At 53.2% G+C, this 23,340-nt stretch overlaps 1 protein-coding gene across 1 annotated transcript in view; it reads right to left on the reverse strand.

Annotated features, from left to right (window-relative positions):
• Positions 1-836: 836 nt before the first annotated feature.
• IUM83_04546 (Tartrate-resistant acid phosphatase type 5) overlaps positions 837-23,340 on the reverse strand; it is a gene marked incomplete at both ends in the record, with an annotated part of 46,678 nt that continues 24,174 nt past the window's right edge. The window contains one exon of the mRNA XM_067928632.1: positions 837-1,300. Within this exon, the coding sequence (XP_067796335.1) occupies positions 837-1,300 (464 nt within the window). The remainder of the gene's footprint in view (positions 1,301-23,340) is intronic.

The following is a 23,340-nucleotide window of genomic DNA, read 5'->3' on the forward strand; positions in this document are numbered from 1 at the left end:
TCTCCGATGACTTCAGCCAGTTAGCAAAGTGCTCCGCCGAGGAAGGCTTTCCCGTTGGACTAGATATGCAGTTGTTTGTCGCAACAGTGAGCCATGTGCTAAGGCACAAGCCTGACGATAACTTGTAATGATGCGGTACTTGATGGATATCTGGGGAGGTTGGATCGAGATTCCCAAGTCACTCGTTCCCTCTCAAGTCGAGATGGCATTTAAGCTGACCGGGTCATGTGAGAAGTGGGGTGTTGCGCCGAGGGCACAAGACGCTGGGATCTCCGTCACGTTTGGCCTAGCCACTCATTGCGTCGCCTTGCCTGGAAGGGGCGGCAAACTTTGGCGGATGCTCGTCGAAGCCACCTGTCGCCGCAGTCTCACGTTGAGGGGGGATAATTTTCACTTCCAACGTTGAATTCCAGGTAATTTACGGAATCAAAACCGACTGATGAGAGTGTTGACAGTTAGGACGGACAAATGTGTAGCTATAGCGTACAGTATAGTGCAGGTATGTCAATGGTAGAATTTACATTGTAATTAGAGCAATCTATCGTACACTGACTCAACATGTCGTGATTGGCGAGTATTGTATGGTGTAGATATTTTTTTTGCCTCACCTGGTGGATTGATCAAGGTAAAATGTACATATATCGACAACTATAAAAAAACCTTTTCGTGTAATTTTTTTTTAAGTACTGCCGGTTTAAAAATCCGTCATGTACTTAAAAGTACTGTAATACTAATACTAATACTAGTATAAAGTTGTTGAAAACACGAAAAAAACCTCTCTATTCCTTTCGATCTTGGTGCATACTTTCTATTAAGGCAAGAACAGCCACCTAAAATCACACAACCTGCACAACGTACCTCACATACCAGGCTAAGACCTCTTTCATTGCACCTTCGTCGTTGATGCCGCCTTTCTGCATATCCTGGCGAGCTTGTTCCACGCTGAACCTCTTAGTCTTCCAGCTATCAAAGATGTCGACAAAGGTCTTCGCCATGTCTTCGGTGCTCAGATCGTCGGTCTTACCACCCAGCTTCTTGAGATCAGTTACGTCATCGAGTTTCTTCGTATCGACCACGTCGTCCAGCCTCTTCAGGTTCGTCATTTCAATTTCCATCTTGGGAGCCAAGTCATCGATCTTCTTGCTGTCCAACTTGAACCAATTCGCAACCATATCCAAGTTGAGTGCCCTGTCTTCGTCGTCGTCATCTTGCTTCTTAGCAGCGGGGGTGTTGTGCTTCCTCAGGAATCTGCTGACGATATTAGTCTCACGATTCGAGATCACTTCCGAGTTTGTGGTCGCTGAAGCAGCAGAAGTGCTAACAAAAGTGACCGCTGCGGTTAATAACAACGCGTAGTTCACCCGCATCGATACTAAATGGGCTCCACTGCCCGGGATCTTGGAGGAGAATGGTACGTTGCAGAATGACCTGGTGAGATCAAGTGCAGACACCCATGTGTGCATAGATTATAGATTCAGTTTAGCCCTAAACCACCTCCGATCTCATGATCGCGGATCAAAAATGAAGATTTGGCAAAACAGCACTGTGGTACTGTACATGTAACACAATGAAGGTTAGTACTATACTATCTGCATCGTACTTACTTTCACAAAATTTTCATATCACCGCAAAGAATAAGAGAGTACGTAGAGACGGAATGTAGTAAAATAGTACGAGCTCTATAATACGTGTTGTATCAGTCTGTTATACTGTACTGTGGTATACATACATCTATATACATGTAATTAAACCATTAAAATAGTTGATGTCTTTGTTGATTCGCGTCATCAGTGCTGACAAGATTTGAAGCGTGAACATCTCTGAACGCTTATGCAAGCTAGCCATATCCTTCAAGATAATTTCTTCAGGAGTTCAAGTACAGTACCGGTACTGATGACTCCTGATGCACTCCGCCCTTACCATATCTCGTCAAATCGGATTTCAAAATTTTCTGAGCACTGGTAAGTTGACCATACCATCTTTAATTCCCTTTTAATCGGTTATCTATACTGTCGCGCTTACTGGGGATAGGTATTGTGCAGTGTTGCGCCGGAAGGGAGGAATTTCCACAAATCAGTGATTTTCACTGAGATTCACAGGAAAGATTGTGAAAAGCCAACAACGTTCACTGATATCACTTGAATTAAGAGTAATACTTCTCCAATCATTAGAAGTTATACTCGAAAACCAAAGTACTACTTCCGAAAAATATTAGAAGACACGAGTGCTGTCACGCGGAACATATTTTTATCGCATACAACCAAAGTTCACTAGCTTCAACGTCTTATCAAATCAATAATTATACTCTAATAATAAGATCAATAGGCCCGCTGTCTTATCTTCTAGTGGACGCGTTCACAAGTAAACCATTCTTCAATTTTCTGCCCTCTAGCATCAATCACTCTGGATAATACCGAAATACGTCCGACCAAGACCAAAAAGGTGTATGGCGGCGAGCGATTTCGGGTGGATGATTCTGACCTCTCGATGACCATGTCTATGGGGTTGCTACGGTCGGAGATACCTGTACAACAAACGAACCCAAGCTTGGACGACTATGGTGTCGCTTACGACCGTCGGGATAGCATTGGATCTGAGTATCATGGCACTCAAAAGGCAGTTCAGATGAGGTTCAAGGCATTTGCGCAAGCGGCCAGCTTTCAGCTAAGGGTTGAGAGTTTTAGTAGCAAGTATGATGGTGTCGGAAACACCAAGTACGTGTGCAAGAAGCTTAATGGGCAGTAATTCTTCGACAAAGAGGCAAACTGTGAGGACATTGTCTGCCCATATTCAATTAATGTATCGGGCACCGAGGGTTTCTGGAAAGTTACGCGGGTCAACCTCAGCCACAACCACATTAAGCACGCGGGTTTTTCGTGCCGTTCCGTAGATGAAGGAACCATTCCTCGTTTCTGAAGGACACGAGAAACACAACGTCCAGCACTTTGGAGCTAACTCGTCTGGTGGAGTCTAAAATGCTCCCTCTCTACGAATGCAAGACCGACAAGATGGCAGGATCGGCGATTTCGGATTTTTTCGTTTCCAAGGAGTTTAAAGTGAGCCTCTCCGCGATTTCACGGATGAAACGCATAGTTGCCGAAGCCAACAGTGTCGAGCGACGTATCATGTAACGGGGTTACACGTACAAGTGGCTACAAGCCACTTGTGAATTTAACAGATAAGATATCTGTTAAAAGTTTAGATACTTCCTCACCTTGGTGTAAGTCACACCAATGGATACATTGAAGTGGGCCACCAAAATGAGTGGTCCACACATACTCAAAGATCCTATTGGTAGAAAGCAGCATCTTTCTACCGATCAGAGACATGCATATTAGCGGGGCTCTGACAGCCAGCCGCTGTCAACCCCTTTCATAGATAATAAACAGTTTTTAGCAGATTTAGGAGGAAGATCAATTTACAAACAATACAGTTCTCATTTTACCTAATCTAAGTCACTTGGAGTCTTGTCTAAGTTAACTTATATTTGTGTATTCAAATATAATTAACCTAAGTAATTACTAAGTACTTACGCTTCCTCATACACGTTGCGCAACGTGTAAGCTAAAGTAGTGAGTCAAGTTAGACCCACTACACCTGGTAGTACTTTGTAGTCCGTCCAACGACCAACTGCTTGACGTTCGTACGCAGTGTACGAACGCGGAGCCGAGAACCACAGGAGCACGGAGGTGCCCATGGAGAGCTCCAACTCGCCTGCAACGCATGTTGCACGCGATGACTGCCCCCCCAGAGTGGGAAGCCCTCCAACGACTGTCAACAGTCATTGGAGAAGCGGCGATAGCTACGATGCTGCGTACGCTATCGCCGACGGAGCAACATGGTGTTGCTCTGGGGTTCATCATGAAGGAGCAGTGTGATGCTGCTTCCTCAGTGACGGCGTCACCGCGTGCTCAACCATTAAAGTTGAGCGTAAGCAATTACGTGGGAAGAGAGGGCGAGCCTCTCCTCCGATGGCTTGTCGAGCTCGACACAGCCATAGCGGCTCGACGCATCGTCGACCCGCTGTCGAAGGTCGCGTTCGCCATGTCCTGTCTTGGCGGACGCGCAAGGAGTTGGGCGTACGTACGCCGACACTCCGATCCTACGGGCTTTAGCACGTCAAAGAGGAGTTCAGACAAGCGTTTGGGCCCCCCCGCATAACGAGTTCCGGTCGAGGGCGAAACAGCCAAAAACACCGAGGCGCGGAATCCGTTCACCGCGCTCCCTAACACAAAAGAAATTATTAATTTGAAAAAAAATAACACAAACAAACAAACCTTGCAGAACATCAACAGTGGGGGCTCCGACGAACTCGATTGTCGTGCGTTCATTCATGTCAATGTATATCGCAGTCTGATCCATGTTGTACACGGCCTCATACATAGCGGGGCCAGGCTCCAAGACAAGCACGCCTTTTTCCTCAATCGTATACTGGATAGAGCGTGAAAACATGCTGCCTATAGCCTTAAATAAAATATAAGTTAGTAATCCATGCGGGCTTAATATAGCCTAATAATATTTGTACCTCCATGTCGCTGCGTTTCTTTCTTCCTTTGTGAGTGATTCGTCGGATCGTCAAGCGGTTTCGCGTTAAGAACCGACGGATGAACATGATATTCGCCGGACGAGATCGGCTGCGCGAAAGCTGAGGTGCGAACTTGGACAGCATGAGCAGCAAGCACTCCGCGGATACGCACATCGATCTATTTTTGCGCATATCCACTATCCAGTCGAATAGTCTGTAATACGAACACATTAACAGTTAGATAAGAGTTGAACCAATCTTCTTACATGTTGCATACTTTTTCTCTAGCGCTGGATGGTGAACCCGGAGTGCTGAAGGAGTGATGAACGGGTGGAAGGGTCTACGTAGCATTTGCTAGGTGAGCTTTGAACGCTTGCTGTGAGCTCTTCGTGCTGCTTCTGCCATCGGTACTGCGTTGACCGGTGCACGGATATCGCTTGGGCCACTTTAGTGGCTGAGTCACCCTCTGCAAGACGAACGACAGCCTGGTAGTAAAGATCAATTAGACTAGATATGTTTAATACAGTAATCGATTAACATGCGTACCTGAAGGTTCGTTCGATTCTTGTTCTTAGGGCGCCGAGGCATTGCTTTGAGCGCGTGAAATTCAGTTTTGAGGACGGAGATCGTTGTGGTGGGAAGCGCGCTATCTTCTGGCGCGCAGTGGCTCCAGTTATTACCCCGTAAAAACTATCCTAATGATGGTGAGATTTACTAGCACTCATATTTTTTTACGACTGTCGCACTGAGCCCGTGGCTTACGGTACTTCTCTGGCTACTCTTTAAGGCCAGACAACTCTACCCTTTCTGCTTTAATTTGTATGCGATAACCAGATGTGCTGATCTTCTTACTCTAACGATGATTGCTGCTTCCTTGAGCGCGTAGGTACAATTATATGGCGTGTTCTTGATCACCACAGCCGCTTCGTAGGTGTAGTGCATACCAGGAATATTACTACAAGGAAACCAGGCAGCAAAACCCGCTAAAAAATGAGTGCATTTAAAACCTAAAGATCGTTAACTATTTAACCTTAAGTAGGAGTTACGCACACCATTGAAAATCTGAGCGTCTGGACTATTCATATACAAACACGTATATACACCACCGTTCCAACTGACTTGCAGCCCTCCTACAAGCCATTCATCCCAACCACGTTTGCGCAGTGACCAACTCACCTGCGATTTCAAGCCACCTTCATGTAACTGCATAACCTCAAATCGATGCCAGTTGGCCTGCTCTCGTAGGTAGTCATGTAGCAATGCTCCGCAATTCAAATCGACTTCATCAACCCAGGTAGGTTTGTCATACCCTTTCCAGTACACCAAGAACTCTCTCAATGTGCGTCCATAGCGGGTCCGCCGCCCAAATCGCATGTCGGCTATACGCTCCACTTCATACTCGTCGTCAGCCAGAACAGCATCCCAGCTATCTTCCGGGAGTGACCCTTTATCAAAATCGAGTCGATCTTGATCTTCAATCGTGAGACGAACACTTGGGCGTTCTGGAAAGCTGCGGACTGGCTTGAGTTTAGCAACGTGTACAATGGGAAACAGCCGGTACTCGGTACCGGCAATCTCGAGACGTATGGCATAGGTATTGATCACTTCGGCCACCCTAAACGATCCATGCCACATATGTGCCAGCTCGCATAACCTTCCTTGACTCTGTCGAGATACAGCTACACCTACATACCAGCTTCGATCTCATACGGACGGACTGACTCATTATGTCGATCTGCACGACTTTGGATCGCGTCACGTAGGCGCCCATTGACTTCTTCCCGAGCCTGTTGATAGTGTCGCTGGACGTGATATCGGGTAAATGGCCTGTAGATTGCCAGGTGACTCTCCTTCCATGATCGGTTTGCCTTTTCCTGTTTCACAATCCAACATGGCGTTGCACACACTTCTAGAGCCCTCACCAATGAAAATGAGCCCTGATACGCTGGTACGTTCTTCCAATACCTTGATGTCCACCTTCGAGACTCACACGATAATGGTGAAGGAAGTCTTCCTGCAGGGTTTCGGGGATCACCAATGTGGTCACGAGATCGCGATCTTCAGAGGACTGCTTAGATGGTGTAACGGGGTTACACGCACAAGTGGCTGCAAGCCAGTTGTGAATTTAACAGATAATATCTGTTAAAGGTTTTAGATACTTCCTCACATTGGTGTAAGTCACACCAATGGATACACTGAAGTGGGCCACCAAAATGAGTGGTCCACACATACCCAAAGATCCTATTGGTAGAAAGCAGCATCTTTCTACCAATCAGAGACATGCATATTAGCGGGGCTCTGACAGCCAGCCGCTGCCAACCCTTTCATAGATGATAAACAGTTTTAGCAGATTTTAGAGGAAGATCAATTTACAAACAATACAGTTCTCATTTTACCTAATCTAAGTCACTTGGAGTCTTGTCTAAGTTAACTTATATTTGTGTATTCAAATATAATTAACCTAAGTAATTACTAAGTACTTACGCTTCCTCATACACGTTGCGCAACGTGTAAGCTGAAGTAGTGAGTCAAGTTAGACCCACTACACCTGGTAGCACTTTGTAGTCCGTCCAACGACCGACTGCTTGACGTTCGTACGCGGTGTACTTACGCGGAGCCGAGAACCACATGAGCACGGAGGTGCCCATGGAGAGCTCCAATACGCCTGCAACGCATGTTGCACGCGCAGACTGCCCCCACCTGTCTGACCCAGAGTGGGAAGCCCTCCAACGACTGTCAACAGTCATTGGAGAAGCGGCGATAGCTACAATGTTGCGTACGCTATCGCCGACGGAGCAACATGGTGTTGCTCTGGGGTTCATCATGAAGGAGCAGTGTGATGCTGCTTCCTCAGTAACGGCGTCGTCAGGGACGACACCGCGTGCTCAACCATTAAAGTTGAGCGTAAGCAATTACGTGGGAAGAGAGGGCGAGCCTCTCCTCCGATGGCTTGTCGAGCTCGACACAGCCATAGCGGCTCGACGCATCGTCGACCCGCTGTCGAAGGTCGCGTTCGCCATGTCCTGTCTTGGCGGACGCGCAAGGAGTTGGGCGTACGTACGCCGACACTCCGATCCTACGGGCTTTAGCACGTCAAAGAGGAGTTCAGACAAGCGTTTGGGCCCCCGCATAACGAGTTCCGGTCGAGGGCGGAGTTCCTCGACCTGCAGCAGGGTAAGCATGACGCCCATGCTTACGCGCAGCGCGCACGATACTTGGTCTCAAATATCGTGACTAATCCGATTGACGAGGCGACCAAGGTCGTCATGTTCATGAAGGGACTTAGCGATGGGCCCGTGAAGACCTGTCTCTTCCGAGGGTACCCGAGTACTTTCGAAGCTGCAATCACCCTTGCCATGCACGAAGCGTTTAGCCTGCGGCAGACTAAACTCCATGCAAATGCGCCGAGGCCGCAACCGCGCCCGGTAGCGAGGACGGGAGGTCCAGAACCAATGGACCTCTCGAACGCAACGGCTGCTGGCTACCAGCAGCAGGGAGGCAACGTGCGATGCTTCCGTTGCGGAAGGATCGGTCACTTTGCACGGGAGTGCACAGCTCCGATGCCCCCTGGAGGTGGCCGTCGTGGCGATGTCAGGCATCGCCGCGGACCAACAGAAAGCGCGAACATCCAGTAGGTGCGGGACGCCCTACTGGTAATGCAGTCACACGTGCCGACATCGGACACGCGACACTGAGGACTGCAGCCCCCAGTGAGACTAGATCTCGCTGCAAGAAACAAGATGACAGACCGAACCTAGTCATCTTTAAGATGTACTCGAAGAGAGCGAGTGACTCTCTTCGAGCTTTGATAGATTCAGGCGCGTCGAACAACTTTGTTCGACTACGAAGCCTGCCGAGACTTGACTTCGAGGAGGTAAATGTACCTCGAAGTCTTCTGGAGGTACGACTGGCAACAGGTACCATCGTGAAGACCGAGAAGCACATCGTGAACGTGCGCTTCTCGTACAAACAACGAGTGTTTGTCGAACACTTTATCGTCCTGGACCTGGACGATAAGTTCGACGGGGTCGTGGAGAAGCGAATTCCGGGAAAGGGGTGATTGGGAGCGATCGGCAAAAGATGGATTCTGACGGAGTCACAATACCGCGGAAGTGACACCAGAGAAACCAGATCGAGTGGATCTGGCGATGCGGGGGGATCGAGGCGATCATATGTGTGTGGTGTCAAAGGGAGACTACTGGAAATACTACAAGATGACACAGAAGACGTCTACATACGGCAGACGGCCAGATCAGCACTATCAGAGGTGGTTGGATCCAGATCGCATGTACCCATGTGGATCCAGACCCAAGTCACCTGTACCCAGACGGATCTGAGCTTCTGAGGGATGACTAGGATACGCAAAGCGGTGGATGGAGCTTACGCCAGCCGAAGGACCCCAGATCAGGACAAGTTAACCCAGATCAGGGACGGTGGGATCCGGATCACATGTACCCATGTGGATTCAGATCCAGATCACATGCACCCATCCGGATCTGGGCCTCTGAGAGGTGGCAATAGCAAGTGAAGTGGAGAGAGGAGTTTGCGACGACCGAAGGACTCAAGATCAGCGAGGATCAGCGTGGATCAAGCGGATTTGGGAGAGGTGGATCTGGATCCGGATCCCGTACGCCAGGGCGGATCCAAGCCTCTGGTAGACGGCTAAGACGCGGAAAGTGAGGAAAGGAGGTCGCAACAGCACAGGGACCCCAGATCAACACAGACCGACCCAGATCAAGGCACTTCGGAGATCAGCGGGGCTGGATCTGAGAATCAGATCCGGATCTGGGAATCAGGTGGATCCCGATCTGGCGGATCAGGGGATCTGGCGGATCTGGGACTCAGCGGGTGATCTGGCGACTACAGCTCAACGGAGGGAACAAGTGACGATGCAATGAAGGTAGAGGTGGTCCGTAGAGCCGACAGGTACAGATGGGAAGATAATTCGGATTGGGTGATAGGATTTTGGGATAGGATTGGACATAACCGTAAATCAGACTCAAATTTGCCTTGTACAACGCAAGTGCCTTCGCCTTCGCCTGGAATCGGGATCGACATTGGTCCACCAAGAAGCAGCAAGGTACTGGGTAGAAGATCTAGTGTCGGTTGAATAATCTGGGTAATATATTGGCCAGATCAACCTTCCTAGTGACTCCCTACAAGTGCAGATCCCAGATCACCCGGAGTTAACTACTTGGCCGGGTGATCCTTGATTCTCAACTACCCTGATCCCGCTACAGGACGCAACCTCCTCCCCAGGTCTCTTCGGGGACCACCCCGGTGGATCTAGACGTGAGTCTAGATCCACCAACAAAACATACCAAGGCTGGCACAAATCGGTATACATTTGCTGATTCACCGGTTAATCTCAAACGTGAGCGACTTCCCTACACTCCTCCATTGCCCAAGCCGCTGGATCAAGACCAGCCGAAGACATCGGCGGCGCGGAGGAAGATGAAAGCCCCCGATCTGGACGAAGAAGACCCCAAGGATCCCGGATCGGGATGGTCGGAAGCCGCTCTGGAGTTCGCGTTCCGCCGTGCAGAGCTGCGTGACTTCATTGTCCAAGATCCAGTGATGCGGATCCTGGATCTGAAGCAGATCGGACACCTTCAAGGCCCCATCGCAGCTCCCGCGACGGCGGACAGCAAGCTGGTCGCGGCGAAGAACGTGATGCATCTGCTGAAGGAGACCGGACTTGTGGCGGGACAGTTTGATCCGAACGATCTCTTAGATCTGGATCTGGACCAGATCCAAGCCTCGACTCACGGCCTCTTCGACAAGCTGAGGGTCTTGGTGGGTGAGATCCCGGCGACATCGTTGCCGATGGTCCCAGATGCCGGATCAGTATCCACCAAGGCCGACTCGACAAGCTACGGGACGTCATCGCCCTTCGTGTCTGCCGCGGAAGCTGGATCCGACATTTCATCGGAACCACGACGTATGTCGCTCAGACCGTCTGGCGCATCGATGCTCCAAGCTCGATCCAAGGCCCAGCGCCCAGATCACCCCCTCCCCCCCCCCCCCCCGATCAGGATCCAAGAAGCAGGCGGCCAAGCAGGCAGATCAAGCCACCACGGCGACCGGCTCCGGCTCCGACGAATCGACTGGCAGGCTGGGGTCCTACTTCCAAGCCGCGATGAGCCGCTTCCTGAGGGAGCAACAGACGCCGGCACCCCAAGCGATCCAGAACCCTGGATCACAGGACGTCGACATGGAGTCCACCGAAGCGCCGGATCCAGATCATTCTCATTGGGAGTACGATCCCGACGAACTCGACTTTCCGACCCCAAGCCGCGCCGCTGTCGCCGCAACCACAGCCGGATCCACCGGATCCACCATGATCCAACGCGTCCGGATCTCGGCGATCTCGGATCTCAAGGAGTTCTCTGGTAAAGATCAAGACGAAGATCGCGCGAGAGCTTGGGTCGGCAAGGTGAAATCGGCGTTCCTACTCGATCAAGCATCCGACGGAGAAAAGTGCTTGACCTTCGCGGATCTGTTGTCCGGATCAGCGAGGAACTGGTACCGGCAGCTACCCCGATCCACACGCAACAAGTGGTCGGAGCTGCTCCGCAGCTTCCAGATCCAGTACTGTGGGTTCGGGATCTCGGTTGCCCGCCAGTATTACCATGCTCGCAAGCGATCTGATGAGTCTGCGCTGGAGTAGCTGCACCAGCTGAATGTCGCTGGACTTCGTGCAAAACTCAAGATCAAGGACGGCGGACCCAAAGAGAAGCGCGAACATGTGGATCACTTCATTGAAACCTTGGGAGATCAGGATCTGGCCGACCGGCCGACGCTGCTACGACTTCCAGATGCGGACGAGCCCGAAGAAGTACTGCGCGCGCTGGATCGAGCGAAGAACCGGATGAAGAAGTCTGCATTTGGATCCAGCAAGTACAGGCAGAAGGCATCAGCGACACCCGCACCGGCAGTCCCAGCGAAACATGTGCGAGCGGTCCAGATCCAGGCCCCCGACTCCGGATCCGACTCAAGTTCAGACAGATCTGACTCGGACGGGGACGATTACCGCCGGATCTACATGGCCGCGGGCGGTGAACAACCTCCACAGGCCGAGAAAGTGTTGCACACCCTAGATCGGGGTCAGCTGGACCGCCGCTCAGCAGATCAAGTGCCTCGTGACCACAGATCCAGAGTCCATGTCGACGGATCCGATCGCAGTCGCTGCTCGCACTGCGGATCCCGGAAGCACATGGAGCTTGGATGTTGGAGGCGCTTGACTTGCCAGAAGTGCGGCAAGAGAGGCCACGCCGCAGATCACTGCCTCTTCGTGTGCCGCGGGTGCGGGGAGCTCCACGACATGGACAAGTGCCCAATGGAGGAGTTCTACAACTGGATCCGCCAGTGGTACAACCCGACCAAGCACGCGGGGATGCTACCAGAGAAAGCCGAGAAGATGTTAAACTATGTAGTGGGTCTAACTTGACTCACTACTTTAGCTTACACGTTGCGCAACGTGTATGAGGAAGCGTAAGTACTTAGTAATTACTTAGGTTAATTATATTTGAATACACAAATATAAGTTAACTTAGACAAGACTCCAAGTTAGTTTAAGGTAAAATGAGAACTGTATTGTTTGTAAATTGATCTTCCTCTAAAATCTGCTAAAAACTGTTTATCATCTATAAAAGGGTTGGCAGCGGCTGGCTGTCAGGGCCCCGCTAATATGCATGTCTCTGATTGGTAGAAAGATGCTGCTTTCTACCAATAAGATATTTTGGGTATGTGTGGACCACTCACTGTGGTGGTCCACTTCAATGTATCCATCGGTGTGTCTTACACCAATGTGAGGAAGTATCCAAAACGTTTAACAGATAACCTATCTGTTAAATTCACAAGTGGCCTGCAGCCACTTGTACGTGTAACCCCGTTACAAACTAGGTCGCTCGCCGGGTTGGAATCCAGTACGAGCCGAGCGTTCTAGGTATTACATCTATGCATTTGTGAACAAGACATCGGTAGATCAAGTTAGCAAGCGACCAGATCTACAATGCAATACACGTGATCTACATGGGAAACGTACTGCTGTGGTCTCAAGTCTCTATCAAGTCGACGACTTTGCCAAATCCGACGCGACGGTGACCGTGGATCTGGATCCGGAGGTGCCGCAGGGGAACTGGAAGCAGCAGGACCCAGATCTGTGGTTCCGGCCCGCGGATGGCGAGGATACCACATCCCAGACGCCCAGATCCGGCCGCGTCGAGGTCTATCGACGATCCGGTGGTCCGGAGTCGCCAGGTCAAAAGTCTCGTGGCGACTGGAAGCAACATTCACCGGGTAAGTTGTTTCGACAAGCCAAGATCACCGGCAAGATCAACAATGAGAAGCGATCTTACTCATCGATACAGGTGCCGAGGTGTCCATCGTGGACACCGCCTTTGCTCGTAAGGTTGGGTGCTACATCGACAGGAGCCAGAGTCAAGAATGCGTTGGAATCGGTGACAATGTCTACACAACGGAAGGAAGAACTCGGATCAAGATTACCTTAGCAGAATCACTGGTGTATTTCTTCGACATCTGGGTAGGGCCAAGAAGCTATCCTGGGCATGGACTTCATGGTCCCGGCCGGGATCCGGCTGGATCTGGCCGATGGATCACTCTGCCTGCCCGACGAGGTCCGGATCCAGCTCAGCGGAAGGCGATAGCTCTACAATTACAAGGCTCGGCTCGTGAGGCTGGTTCAGCACCTGCAGCTGGGTGCCGGAGAGTCCGTCAAGCTTCCGCTGCGCCTGCAGACATCGGATCAAGACAAGCTGTGGGTTACACGCGGAGATCTGTGGGTGCCGACCGTGACCAAAGGACGAGGCAAGACACAGTACCATCAGATCACCAACGTTGGTTAGAAGAAGTTGGTGCTGTGTCGCGAGCGGATCGGCATGTGGCTCGCGGGCAACCGGATCCCGCGGCTGCAGGGCTTCGTGACGGTCGGATCCCGCCGCTACTTGGAGTGGCAGAACCTCGCCCTGCAGGCCACCACTGAAGCCGGGTCCACGAAGGCAGATCCCCCACGAACCCCGCCGCCGCCGATGATCGAGCGCCCGAGTACCCTGTGCCGCGCGCAAAACTGCGGAGGCCGGATCTGCCACGGGTGCAGCCCGTGGAAACTAGATCATAGGGCCTGGAGAGCTGTCGGAACAAACCACAGCCAGATCCACATGCGCAGGCGGTCCAGGGTGATGTGTCCCGGGTGACTGCTGAGACACTGTACCTCCAAGCCTTACAGTCCATAGAACCTTCCGATTCACAGTCGGCGAGGCTGCCCAACACCGGCAAGAGCGCGGATCTCGACACCGAGGACGCGACAGGACCAGACCAGGGTGATCCAGGCCTCGCCGTGGGCGACAGAGCACAAGGAGGCCCAACCGCAGCGGCGCCCGGGTGCTCGACGCTCGCCATGCAGTGGGAGGCGGTTCCCGAACGGTCGCAAGCCCAGATCACCCCAGTTGAAGCCAAATCACCGGGTGGTGGGTGTGGCCGGGGCGGTCTGGCTACAAGACGGCCAGATCCGAAGGTGGTGCCAGACAGTATGTGCGAGCCCCCCCCCCCAGGATTTGGGCGCTGAAGGCGACAACGACGTCAGGTGACCAAGATCATACGTTAGCGGACATGCCCAAGCCAGAACAGGACCCGCAGTAAGCCGCCGAGGACCTACCACCCCCAGATCCATCGATGGGATCAGGCGAGGTGCCCACCGATCAAGATCCGACGCTGTACGCGCAAGGTGCCGAAGATCCAGCTGGCGTGGGACAGGAGGATCAGCCCGTTGTCCTAACGGAGAGAAATCAGGGTGGTAATCACCCAGAGGCAGGGGCGGATCTGCAAATCTGACATATGGTGATAAGGGAAAGGACGCGGATCCAGCTGGCACACACGCATCAAGTGATGACCAAGCGGGAAAGGGCATGGATCTACACGGCGGAATGAGACAGGAGGCAAACCCAGCACCGGGCTCGACGGCCGCTACAAGCCCGATTAATGCAGATCAGGCTGGCTCGGATCCGGTCGAGGACGAGCAAGTCTGCATCCATGAGAGTGGCGATTTGCATGCAGAAGACGTCGAAGCCGAGATGGCGGTGCTGCCTGAAATCACAGTGGGGACGGCAGACCGAGGACATACAAGTGGGCGATCCGGAGATCAACTCACCGGAGGAGATCGAGCGCCTACGCAGGTTGATCTGGAAGCGCCGACACCTGCTGATCGGCAAAGGCAATGCGTTGCCCCCCGCCGCCCGTGGCGTAGTTTGTGATATTGATGTGGACGCGAGGCCCATTGCCCAGCGTGTGGGTAAGGTTGCGCCTCAGTATCGCGAGAAGCTGTCAGATCTGATCTAGGGGTTGCTCGGAGCCCAGATCATCAAGGCCTCGATCTCGCCATGGGCCTCCCCAATTGTGGTGATCATCAAGAAAAACGGCGTAGATATACGTTTGTGCATTGATTATCGGCTGGTTAACAGTCTAACTAAGCTGATGATCTACCCAATGCCCCTGATCAACGATCTGCTCGAAGATCTGGACAAGGTACTTTGGTATTTCTCTCTCGACATGGCAAGCGGATTTTGGGTGGTGACCATGACAGATCGGGCTCGTGCGATCTCTCCCTTCATCACCCCGTTCGGTTTGTTCGAGTGGAATCGTATGCCATTTGGCTTGAAGAACGCCCCCCCCCCCAGATCTACCAGCGGATTCTCGATAATGCGCTATATGGGTTCACCCGGATCCCGCAATCTGACAAAAGCGGATCCGGATCCGACGACGATCGGGCAGATTTGGCCCTGGTGCATGGTGATCCGGACACGTCTAGTGAGCTCCCACTTAGATCAAGTGGAGCTAGCTTGGACGGAAACGAAATCGACGAGCCCGGATCTGGCGGATCTGGATCTGCCCGACCTGGATCTGGAGTGGTCGGATCTGGCCGACCTGGATCCGAGGAAATCCGAGCAGATCGGAGTCTGGTGCATGGCGATCTGGACACGTCTAGAGATCTTTCGCCTAGATCAACTGGAGCTGGCTTGGACGGAAGCGAAGTCGACAAGCCCGGATCGGGCGGATCTGGATCCGGAGCTGTTCGACCTGGTTGACTCGGATATGACGAGGTTCGAACTTGCCGATGCTGGAAGAGTGGTGATCTGGAGAGTAAGTGTAGTGGGTCTAACTTGACTCACTACTTTAGCTTACACGTTGCGCAACGTGTATGAGGAAGCGTAAGTACTTAGTAATTACTTAGGTTAATTATATTTGAATACACAAATATAAGTTAAGTAAGATAGGATTCCAAATGACTTAGATTAGGTAAAATGAGAACTGTATTGTTTGTAAATTGATCTTCCTCCTAAATCTGCTAAAAACTGTTTATTATCTATGAAAGGGGTTGACAGCGGATGGCTGTCAGAGCCCCGCTAATATGCATGTCTCTGATTGGTAGAAAGATGCTGCTTTCTACCAATAGGATCTTTGGGTATGTGTGGACCACTCATTTTGGTGGCCCACTTCAATGTATCCATTGGTGTATCTTACACCAATGTGAGGAAGTATCTAAAACTTTTAACAGATATCTTATCTGTTAAATTCACAAGTGGCTTGCAGCCACTTGTACGTGTAACCCCGTTACACCATCCCCCCCTTAAGGTTAGACGCGCGGGGTCTCCGCACGTCAATCTTCGGAATCGACCATTCGTCAATTCTCCGCGTTTGGAGAAGAAACCCGCGCTCATTCAACGATGAGCGCGCACCAACAGAAGAAGAACCCGAAGGCGAAGTATGGCGACGTCGTCGACTTCGACGACGACGATGAAGACATGGAGGACGAGAAGGACTCTTCCTCAAAGCGCAAAGACTCAGTGTCGAGCGAGTCGCTCGATCCCACGCTAAGAACGTTCGCCCGCATGAGGGGGACGAATCGGACGGTTCGAGTTCGAAGCATTCGCGTACTGAGAGCGATACCCCACTCGCTTCCGCTGGGGTTCTCAGTACTCCGCGCGCTGCTGCTGCAGCAGCAGCGCGCGATCCGTGGATGCCGTCCGCGTCCGAGATCTCGGACCGGTATGGGAATTCGGTACCTCCGAATGAGGTGCCGCTGTACGTATGCAGCGCCATCAAAGACGACGCCGTGGCTGCCGAGCTGCACTTTGATGCGGAATCGCATCAAAGGCGCGATTACTACATCGGACTCTTTCATGAGCTCCGATGGTTTCAAAGCAAGAAGACATCTTCTCGCAGCAAAGTGCCCGAGTGGCAGGCACTTTGTCAAAGCTGGAACGCCTTTGTTGAGAACTTCAACAAGAGGCCGAGTGCTTACCGTGATCGGATTAAACAAGCGCGTGATCGGTTCGAGACGTACTCGAAGCGTGGAAAGTTGGAGCAGCTCCACGTTGCTGCGGAGGAGGCTAATGTGCCGTGCGCTGTGCCCGAGGGCTTTCAGTGCGCGAAGTGCTTTCCAGGCGCGGTCCGCTTGAGCGACCGCGACCTGAACGGGTACACGTCGTTCCGTGTGCCCGAGAGTCTCAAAGAGCTCCGTGCTAAGTTCTTGGCACGTGAGGGTTCGGGCGCTAGCGATGATCGCAGCGCTCGTGTTACTTCCGCTGCGCCAGCGCGTACTGCTCCTCGTACGCCCTCACCATTTCCGGAACGTCCTCCAGCAAGACGTTCCGCGGCTCCCATGTATCTTGATGGGGAGGAAATCCTCTCCAACGAATACGAAAACGATCCCCTTGAGGGTTCGTTTTCGGGATACTATGGTCAACAATCCGCTCAATAATCCAGCGGGTTGAGCCGCGGGCATCACGGATCGGCGGTGGTGAGGGTGGGAACACGCCCCGGGTATGATCAGCCCCGGGCTGATCAGTATGCGCCTCTCTACGACCGGGTGACCGCCGTGGAGCGTCTGCAGGGCGCTGAGTTCGCCGCCCTGAAGCAGGAGCTGGCGAACCAGAAGGCCCAGGTCGCGGCGGTCTCGCAGACCGCCTCGAATATCCAGGTCGAGCTGGGGACGCAGATGAAGGGGTTGCTCTAGCGCGTCCGCGAACTGGAGGTGATGATGCTCATCGCCGAGGCCAAGGCTTCCGCTTCTGCCTCGGCTCCTGCCGAGGCTTCGGGTCAGCCGAGCTAGATGGCTCGTGCTGCAGGTATGGCTTCAGCCGTCCGACGTAAAAGGTCGGATGGAGGCGCATGCTAGACGGTATGTCTAGCGTGTATGCGTTGCCGTGCCCTGCCAACACAGTGAACGGCCCGATGAAGCGCGGAGCAAGCTTACTTGCTCCGAAATCCGAAACGGCACGTTTAGGCAGGTTTTGAGTAGTTAACAAAACTAATGAACCAACTTTGAATTCATTTGTGTTGCCTCTGCCCACATTGTCTGCGTTCAGCTTCTGTTGATCAACAGAAGCTGCTATGGCATCTTGGACAAACCGAATTACGGCTTGTCTTTTAGTAAGGAAGTTGATTGCATCCGAGCTGAAGTCATTCAGCTCGTTCTCCGCTAGAGGCCCGGCCTCTGCGTGGTTCCTTGCGGTGCCTGCGCCCTGCGCAGACCCGTGGTCTTTGTCCTTGTTGGTCTAGGAGTCTGCGCCCTGCGCAGACTCATGTGGTTTGTCCATTGTTGCAGCTGACACTGTGCAAGTGTCAGCGGTTTCTCCGGCTGCTGTATTGCAGTCGTAGATCCTCCCCCACTTAAAGTGGGAGCCATCACTCCGAGTAAACTCGGTAGACGTGGATGGCGCATGGCATTCACGTAGAACGGTGTATGCCCGGTCGAGGCATGCACGGAGTTGTTGATGGCAAACTCTGCCATCGATAAGCACTCGCTCCAGTATTGGAACGAGTGAGCGTAGCTCTTCAACATGTCGACGAGCACGCGATTCACGCGCTCGGTTTGACCGTCCGTCTGCGGATGATCCGTGGTCGACATTGAAAGCTGGCTCCCAAGAAGTGTAAACACTTCTTGCCACAGGTGCGCTGTGAAGCGCGGGTCTCTGTCCGACACGATGTCGGTCGGCATGCCATGGTGTTTGAACACCATGTCGACGAACAGACGGGCCGCCTGCTTCGCGGTCACTTCTGCTGGCACCGCAGCAAGATGTACCATCTTGCTGAAGCGGTCGACGAAGACCTCAACACCGGTATTCCCTCCGCTGTCCGGAGGAAGACCAAAGATGAAGTCCAAAGACATGGACTTCCAACACTCCGACGGAGTCGGTAGTGATTGCAGTGGAGCCTGCGCGAATGGCGCAGGCTTTACGCGTTGGCATACCTCGCAAGCACGGATGTACTTGCGCACCCACTTATACTGGTGGTGCCAGTAGAAGTCGCGCGTGAGAAGGACGTATGTCTTCTCACGTCCGAGATGTCCCGCAGTCGGGGCATCATGATATTCGTACATGATCCTGAGTCGCAGGTCATGGTCAATCGGCACGACAACGCGATCCGCGTTGTCGTCGACTGCCTTGTAAAGCAGTAGTCCGTCGTGCACACGAAAGCGGTGTGCACGCGCTCGAAGGTGCTTGGGCAGCTTCTGACGGGACTTGTCAGAAGGCGCTGTGCCATAGGCCAGCAAGAGCTTCGCGTCCGCGTCGTGCGCGTACGCGGCCTTCACATCATCCAACAGAGACGATGTGGGTTTGCTCGATCGCATGGCGTCAACTGCATTGACGTCAGCAGCTACTGCGTAGTCCGGCCGACGTGATAACGCGTCGGCCACTACATTCAATCTTCCGGGTTTGTATTCGACCCGGAAGTTATACTCCGCAAAGAATGAGAGCCATCTCGCCATTCTTTGTGATATGTGTGGCGAGTTCACTGCGGTGCGCAGTGAAGCATGGTCGGTGTAGACCACAAACGTCTACTTCCAAGCAAATACACTCGGAACTTTGCTAGTACATATTTCATGGCAAAGAGTTCTTTGTCATGCACCGGATAGTTGCGCTCAGCTGGCTTCAGCTGACGCGATTGGTAGTAGACGACACGATCACAGCCCTCGCGATCGTGCTGCATCACTGCGCATCCGATCGCGAAATCGGTTGCGTCACACACTACGTGAAATGGGCGATCTTGGTCAGCCACTGCCAAGATCGGCGCCTCAGTCAAGCCCCGCTTGGCTGCATCGAATGCCTTTTAGCAATCGGTTGTCCACTTCCACACAGCTTCTTTCTTAAGAAGCTGTGACAGCGGGCGGATCTTGCCCGCGTAATCCTCCACGTACTTGCACAAGTACGTGGCCAAGCCAAGGAACTGCCTCAGTTCCTTGACACTTGAAGGCGTTGGCCATTCATTAATCACTCTGACCTTTTCCGGGTCAGGGCGAACACCATTTTTTCTTACGAGACACCCGAGGACGGGTATCTCGCCCGCCCCGAAGATACACTTCTTCAGGTTCGCGTAGAGCTTATGCTTTCGCATAAGCTCAAGTAGCTTCCGGAGATGCACCCTGTGCATCTCTACGTCGGCCTTCCCGTCCACAGCCCGGTTGTGGATGAACACATCGTCGAAGTAGCTCGGCGCGGAGTCGCGCACCGAGCGCAACAATTGCGTCACGCACCTGTTGAAGGTCGCAGGGGCGTTCTTAAGCCCCTGCGGCATTACTAGCCACTCCCAGAGCATGTCGCTTGGTGTGCTCACTGCCGTGAGAGGGATATCGCTCTCACGCATCAGGATCTGATAGAATCCGTCCCGCAAGTCGAGAGCACTGTAAACGGTGCTCCCGGCCATCGAATCCATGATAACATCTTTTCGTGGTATCGGCGTCTGCGCCGGTACCGTCGCGTCGTTCAGCTTGTTGTAGGCATGAACGATGCGCCATCCGCCCTGTGGCTTTTTGACACAGAACGTCGGAGCACTGTGCGGGGACTTTGATTCCCGCACTTGTCCTGCTTCACGACGACTTTCAAAGAAGTCGTCGATTCGCTCTCGCGGCAGTGGCCACTGCCGCGTGACACAGTACTTCGTGCCCGGCACGAGATCAATCTCGTGCTGAATGCCCTTATCCTGCGGAAGCTCCGCAGAAATCTCTTCCGGGAGTACGTCTTTGTACTCCCTCAACAATTCGTAATAGGGACTCGACTTCAGCGAGTCCCAACCTTGTTCCTCGAAGCGCTCTCGCTTCGTCTTCGCACTGAGAGTGTCTTCGCTCTCAGTGGTACTTCCCATGAAGAGCTGCCTCAGCTCTTCTCTCTCGCTCTCCGTTCTTTCGCTGTTCGAAAGAACGCAGACCTACTCGATGCGTCCATCGTGCAAGTCGCGCGTGAAGCGCTTCCAGCTCATGGCTGGAAGCGAAGTCAACTCCGACGCCGACGTCGGAGGATTAGCGAGTTCCATTTCACGATACTGGAATCCAGTATCGGTGCGCGTCAAGACGCTTAGCGTCTCGACATCCGGCGTCACCGCCTCAGTCTGCCCAGCAGACTGCTCTTGTTGCGTCTCGGTCCCGGACCGAGACTTGCGCAGCGTTCTCCGCTTGCGCCGTCTTCTTGTTGTGCGGAGTCCGGCTCCGCACAGTTGTTCTTCTGGTCCAGGCCCGGCCGTGGACAGTTGTTCGCCGGCGGACCCTGTCCGCGGGCGCGCGGTATCAAGCCCAGCTTGACCGCATGTTCCTTCGTGCAGCCCGGCTGCACGGTAATGTGTCTCTTCGCCGGCAGACCCTGTCTGCGGGCGCGCGATATCAAGCCCGGCTTGACCGCATGGCGCTTCGTCGTGCAGCCCGGCTGCACAACAGCATGCAAATTGCGTCAGTGCGGTACGTTTGCAACCGTTCGCACTGTTTGCAGCGTCAACTCCCGGAGTTGACACGCCTTCGTCACCTCGACGCCATTCATTGGCGGAGCCCCTCATGACCGAGGGTGCGTCGGTTCCCGGAGCCGACGCGTCGTTGTCGACCTGACCTCTTCGGGTCAGGGACTGTCCCTTACACGCTTGAACGTGGGTATTGGTTCCCGGAACCAGCACATCTTTTTCGTCCGACGTCGGCAGCATTGCCGACGTGGGTCTCACTTGTGCGCATCCTCGCGCACCCCTTGGGCACCCCGGGACAGCGGCATTAAACGCTGTCTCGACTGGCGAGTCGCGCGCACCTGCTGGTGCGTGCGCTGCGGTAACAGGGTCATCGCTCTCTGTTCCGCAGTCGCGACTGAAGTGCACGAGCGTGCGCTTCTTCCAGTCTATTACCGGATCATGCCGTGCAAGCCATGGCATGCCCATTACCACGTCGAACTTATCGTCCAGGTCCAGGACGATAAAGTGTTCGACAAACACTCGTTGTTTGTACGAGAAGCGCACGTTCACGACGCGCTTCTCGGTCTTCACGATGGCACCTGTTGCCAGTCGTACCTCCAGAAGACTTCGAGGTACATTTACCTCCTCGAAGTCAAGTCTCGGCAGGCTTCGTAGTCGAACAAAGTTGTTCGACGCGCCTGAGTCTACCAAAGCTCGAAGAGAGTCACTCGCTCTCTTCGAGTACATCTTAAAGATGACTAGGTTCGGTCTGTCATCTTGTTTCTTGCAGCGAGAGCTAGTCTCACTGGGGACTGCAGTTCTCAGTGTCGCGTGTCCGATGTCGGCACGTGTGACCGCATTACCAGTAGGGCGTCCCGCACCTACTGGATGTTCGCGTTTTCTGTTGGTCCGCGGCGATGCCTGACATCGCCACGACGGCCTCCTCCAGGGGGCATCGGAGCTGTGCACTCCCGTGCAAAGTGACCGATCCTTCCGCAACGGAAGCATCGCACGTTGCCTCCCTGCTGCTGGTAGCCAGCAGCCGTTGCGTTCGAGAGGTCCATTGGTTCTGGACCTCCCGTCCTCGCTACCGGGCGCGGTTGCGGCCTCGGCGCATTTGCATGGAGTTTAGTCTGCCGCAGGCTAAACGCTTCGTGCATGGCAAGGGTGATTGCAGCTTCGAAAGTACTCGGGTACCCTCGGAAGAGACAGGTCTTCACGGGCCCATCGCTAAGTCCCTTCATGAACATGACGACCTTGGTCGCCTCGTCAATCGGATTAGTCACGATATTTGAGACCAAGTATCGTGCGCGCTGCGCGTAAGCATGGGCGTCATGCTTACCCTGCTGCAGGTCGAGGAACTCCGCCCTCGACCGGAACTCGTTATGCGGGGGCCCAAACGCTTGTCTGAACTCCTCTTTGACGTGCTAAAGCCCGTAGGATCGGAGTGTCGGCGTACGTACGCCCAACTCCTTGCGCGTCCGCCAAGACAGGACATGGCGAACGCGACCTTCGACAGCGGGTCGACGATGCGTCGAGCCGCTATGGCTGTGTCGAGCTCGACAAGCCATCGGAGGAGAGGCTCGCCCTCTCTTCCCACGTAATTGCTTACGCTCAACTTTAATGGTTGAGCACGCGGTGACGCCGTCACTGAGGAAGCAGCATCACACTGCTCCTTCATGATGAACCCCAGAGCAACACCATGTTGCTCCGTCGGCGATAGCGTACGCAGCATCGTAGCTATCGCCGCTTCTCCAATGACTGTTGACAGTCGTTGGAGGGCTTCCCACTCTGGGTCAGACAGGTGGGGGCAGTCTGCGCGTGCAACATGCGTTGCAGGCGTGTTGGAGCTCTCCATGGGCACCTCCGTGCTCATGTGGTTCTCGGCTCCGCGTTCGTACACCGCGTACGAACGTCAAGCAGTCGGTCGTTGGACGGACTACAAAGTGCTACCAGGTGTAGTGGGTCTAACTTGACTCACTACTTTAGCTTACACGTTGCGCAACGTGTATGAGGAAGCGTAAGTACTTAGTAATTACTTAGGTTAATTATATTTGAATACACAAATATAAGTTAAGTAAGATAGGATTCCA

The sequence above is a fragment of the Phytophthora cinnamomi genome (assembly GCF_018691715.1).
Source record: "Phytophthora cinnamomi strain GKB4 chromosome Unknown Contig17, whole genome shotgun sequence".
NCBI classification, from domain to species: domain Eukaryota; phylum Oomycota; class Peronosporomycetes; order Peronosporales; family Peronosporaceae; genus Phytophthora; species Phytophthora cinnamomi.